This window comes from Cannabis sativa, chromosome 9, assembly GCF_029168945.1.
Source record: "Cannabis sativa cultivar Pink pepper isolate KNU-18-1 chromosome 9, ASM2916894v1, whole genome shotgun sequence".
NCBI classification, from domain to species: Eukaryota; Viridiplantae; Streptophyta; class Magnoliopsida; order Rosales; family Cannabaceae; genus Cannabis; species Cannabis sativa.
The window spans coordinates 56,571,886-56,576,999 of record NC_083609.1 but is presented as its reverse complement, the minus strand read 5'-3'; the positions used below and the strand labels follow the sequence as shown (position 1 = coordinate 56,576,999).

Sequence of the window (5,114 nt, the reverse complement as noted above, 5' to 3'; positions counted from 1 at the left end):
TTTAAAAAAATGTGAGCTGCCATGATTTGACTATGAGCATCACATCGACAATTTTTTTAAAAAATTAATTAATTAAAAAAATAGAGAAAGACATGCAAAGTGACAAGTGACAGTATGGCAAAAGACAGTATAAATGTACAGTAATTTTGTAATTTCTACCGTATGATAGTATAAAAGTAATAAAATACCAAAAGACAATATACTATGTTTGTTTGATCCAAACATAGCTTTAAAGTAAATTTAAGTAAAAACGAATATTAGCCATAAAACCATTGAGGAAACTTTTATGGTATTAGTTTGTAAATAGCAATGCATGGGAGAAAATTAATTCTTTTGTTGCAATCTTTAATCACATCATACCAAAATGGAGAAAGATTAATGGAAAGATTACCTACAATTACAAGATTGATTAATCATATAAGCAACACCATGTTTTTAATGTCGTACTAATTGGTAAGCACTTCATATGTTCGATAAAATGTCTAACTGAGTTTCTTAAACCTACATAAAACTGTACTTAAATCATATTATATATCTTGGTGTTTTACATTAGTAATTTCTTCCAACATTTGCAAATCAAGCCATCCTGTATGTTAGTTAGATAATGGTCACTCACACATATAATAACCAAGAACATCAAAAGATTTGCAGAGAATACATACATGAAAATCTTTCAAAATCTGACAAACAAAACTTCTTATAATTTTATATTAATTAAAAAAAGAAAACTTTTTTATGTTCTTACAAACAAATTAACTGAAGGGTATGTCAATTCAAGCACTGTTGCTGCTTCCTGGTGTTGAACCAGGTATTAACTCTCTCAACATAGCCACAACCTGCAACATGCTTGGCCTTTTTGATGGGAAATCATCAACACATTGAAGACTTATTTCAAGGTACCTTATCATCTCTTTAACTTCTTCAACTTCTGCTTCAGCTGTTCCTTTTGTTACCATTAGCAATTCAGAGTCTATTACTTCCATTTGTTTACCTTCTCTTACTTTCATTTTCACCCATCCTACCAAGTTTGTGTCCCCAAAATCTTTTGTATCTGTAGGACGTTTCCCTGTAAGGATTTCGAGTAAAATGACTCCAAAGGAGTAGACATCTCCTTTGGCTGTGCACCTGAAGCTTTGGTAGTACTCAGGAGGAACATAGCCGGGTGTTCCAGCCAATGTGCTTACGCTTAGATGCGTGTCTAGCGCGCTTATGAGCCGAGCCATGCCAAAATCAGACACTCTTGCTTCCATTTCGTGGTCTAGTAGTACATTGCTCGACTTCATGTCTCTATGGATAATGTGAGGAATGCAATTGTGGTGGAGGAAACATAGTCCCTTGGCTGCACCTCTTGCAATTTTTTTCCTCTCTTCCCATGTAAGCATTTTCCTGTCCCTGAGCTTGGTTCTCCCATGGAGCATTTCGTCAAGGCTACCATACTCCATGAATTCATAGACAAGGAGTCTCTCTTCACCAACTTTGCAGTATCCCAACAAAGGTACAAGATTTTTGTGTTTTATCTTTCCCAAAGTTTCCATCTCGGCCATGAATTCGCGGTCACCTTGGCAGCTCAATCTGATAAGCTTCTTTATAGCAACACTTGAACCATCTTTAAGTGTTGCCTTGAACACTTCTCCAAACCCTCCACATCCAATAAGGCTTTCAGCTGAGAAGCCATTGGTGGCCTCAATGAGTTGGGAGAATTTCAGTTTCCTGAGCTGTCTTTGAAAAGTAGCAACATTAATGCTCAGAGGTTCTTTTTCTTTCTCAATCTTCCATGTAGTGGCTGCATGACATGCTTGTAAACTACTCAGCATCTTCACTTCTTCTGCCTCCTTTCGCCTCGCCCTCATCGCGATTGCCCACACAATTAGTATGCAAATGGAAGCAATGGAAATGAGAATTCCCAAGACAATGCTGTTAGCCCATGAAGCAGCTGAGGACTTTCTGGCACCTCTGCCCATATCTGCACTTGGGTCTGTTGTGGTTGGTTGGCTATTGCTCGTGCACTCGGGCAATGGAACCCCGCAAAGTCCCGGGTTGTTGGCATACTGGCTTGCTGGCAGTGTGCTAAGCTGGCCTCTTGTTGGAATTTGACCAGTTAATTCATTGCTTGAGAGATCAATTTCCACTAAGAATGAAAGGTTGGAGAATGAATCTGGGATTTGACCTTGCAATCTGTTATGTGAAGCATCAAAAACACCCAAGTTCTTAAGCTTTCCAAGTGAGAAAGGAATCTCACCAGATAATTGATTGTGAGCCAATTCAAGAACTTGTAAAGCTATCATGTCACCAAAATCTTCAGGTATCTTACCACGAAGTTGATTGTAAGAAAGATCAAGATATTCCAGAGTCTGATACTGTGTAAACATGCTTAGAACTGCTCCAGAATACATTCTAGTGAATTGACAAGTCTTCAATGTAGGCACCTGATAGAGCCTATCAGGCCTTATACCAGCAAACTCTAGCAAACCTCCTGCTCCTCTACAAGAGCTCCCCACATTTCGAACAAACACCAAAGTGTTCCCAGAAAGGATACCAGACAAGGCTTTCGCGCCTTGCTGCCTTCCAAGCCGGGGTGGGATCTCACCGGTGAGCCTGTTGCTGTTGAGGTCCAACCAAACCAAACTGCTGCAATTGGCTAGCTCTCCTGGTATTTGTCCACTCAAGGTGTTATTCCCCAGCTGCAAAACAGCTAGCCTTGTCAATTGCCCAAACTGAGGAGGGATTTCGCCACTAAGCTTGTTACTTGTGAGTGATATCCATTCAAGATTACTGCACTGAAACAGCTCTTGTGGAATTTCACCAGTTAGCTTGTTGTTGTTGAGAATGAGATCCTTTAGATTCTTGCATTTCCCCAACTCTGGTGGGATTTTTCCCTCCAATCCATTGAACCAAGCTATCAACTTCTCTAGATTCTCAAGTTGTCCCAACTCTGCTGGAATTGATCCATTGAGATAGTTCAGACTCACATCTATTCTCTTCAGCTGAGAGCATTGTGAAAGTTCCCCTGGAATTTCTCCAACAAAGAGATTATCAGGCATTCTTAGCTCCTCAAGAGATGCTGCACCAGGACATAACTCTCTTGGGATGAATCCAGATATCTTATTAGAGCTTAAATCTATGACCTTTAAGTTCTTACAAGAAGACATGGAAGAAGGAAACTGTCCAGAGATGATGTTGTTACTCAAAAGCAAGCTCTCTAAAGAGCTTAGATTCAGAAACAAAGTATCAGGAAGTGGACCTGATATGTTATTGTTTGAAATATCAAGAACTTGGAGAGAAGAACATGATGAAAAAGATGAAGGAATAAGGCCTGAAATATTGTTATTTGAAAGCCTAAGTTCCTGAAGTGAATTACAGGTGTTTCCTAGTTCAGAAGGGATCCAACCAGTGATTTGATTTTCAGAGAGATCTAATGTTTGTAAGCTCTTTAACTCCCCAAAAGCTTTTGGGATTTCCCCAGTAAGAGAATTGATTGAAAAGTCAATAGATTGGAGATTTGTGCAGTTGGAAAGTGATGAAGGAAGGGATCCCTTTAGTACTTTGTTCCCTGAAAAATTAATAACCAACAAAGAAGTACAAGAATTGGCCATGATTTTCAAACCAGAGATGGACCCTGTTATGTTGTTATAAGAAAGGTCAAGAGACTGAAGATTATCAGCAGTCAACAAGAAATTCTCAGGTAAAAAACCAGTTAAATTTGTAAAAGCAAGATTCACATTAACAAGATTTGGACATTTGAAGAAGAGATTCTCTGGGAATGAACCCACAAGTTTGTTTAAAGACAAGTCAAGCTGTTTCAAACCATATGGAAGTTGAGGCAGAGAAGCTGTATTTATACTAAATGAATTTGAACCAAGATTTAGAACAGATAACATGTTGAGTGAAGCCAAAGGGTCCATAGATATGATCCCTTGAAGACGAGTTGCACTAAGATCAAGCTCAGTTACTCTCCCCAAAGAACATGTAACACCTCTCCAGTTGCATGTGTTCTTATTCAGTTGCCAACCTGACAAAACTCCATCTGGGTCATTCTCAATCATCTTCTTGAAGTTGATAAGAGCTACTGCATCTGTTTTGGCTGAAAAAACTCCTTGTTCAGCCATGGAAAATGAAACAAGAACTACCATTATCATCAAAAGAAAAAGCTGAACTGGTTGGTTGTTCTCCATTGATAGAGAGAAACAAAGAAAGAAAGATAGAAAGAAAGAAAGATAGAGTGGTGAGTGAGTGAGTGAGTATGATGATAATTTGTTGTGGCAAAAAAGACAACTTTTTTTTTCTTTCCTTCTTTCTTTCTTTTGTGGTTTGATTATAAAAATGGGAATGGAGAGAAAAAGAGAGGGAAAACGTGGGAATGAATAAGAAAAAGAGAAGAATTGGAATGAAGTATACGGTTACTCATCAAATCATTTTTTCAGTACTAAAAACTACTTTAGTAGTAGTTGTAGTAGTGAGTGAGTTGATAGTATGAAGAGAAAAATAAAAGGGTATTGCCAAAATAGAGAAGTGATTTGACTTTTGGTCAAAAGAGGGTTGGTGGGGTCAACATACTAGACAAGGTACATCTAAAATCGGCGCTGCAGATATATAAATATGTATAATATAGGTATATATGTGAGTGTGTAATCTCTATAGAATAGAATATAAGATTAAGAAAGAAAGAAGACACTGTTGTTTATTGATTTAATAATAGAGAGAAAGAGAGATTGAGTGAGTGTGTTATGTGTCAGTGAGGCGTGAGAATGTTTCCTTACTAGAAATTTGGATGATGTTGTTATTCATGACTGGGTGGGTGGGTGCACGCCCCACCTCTATTTTTTTTCTTTCTTTTAGTATTCATATTAGTACTAGATTACTAGTATTAAAAATACTAATATATTATGTATACTAGGGACTCACTCAACTCAACACTCTCATGTCTCACCCATTTGGACTACTCATACTGGTCTTTCTTAATTAATTAATTGGTATGAAAAATGATTTCTTGTTAAAGGGTACTTATATTATTGTTGGTGTAATTTATTGTACATTCCACACATTTTGATTAAATAAATAATAGGAGAAACTATTATTTACTTTCACGCGTCATATCAGTATGGTATTGAACACAA

At 37.5% G+C, this 5,114-nt stretch overlaps 1 protein-coding gene across 1 annotated transcript; it reads right to left on the bottom strand.

Moving 5' to 3' along the window:
- Window positions 1-621: 621 nt before the first annotated feature.
- LOC115723355 (serine/threonine-protein kinase BRI1-like 2) lies at window positions 622-4,684 on the bottom strand. The gene has a single exon (XM_030652805.2). It carries the CDS (start codon window positions 4,170-4,172, stop codon window positions 774-776), a length of 3,399 nt encoding a protein of 1,132 aa, XP_030508665.2. The 5' UTR covers window positions 4,173-4,684; the 3' UTR covers window positions 622-773.
- Window positions 4,685-5,114: the final 430 nt, after the last annotated feature.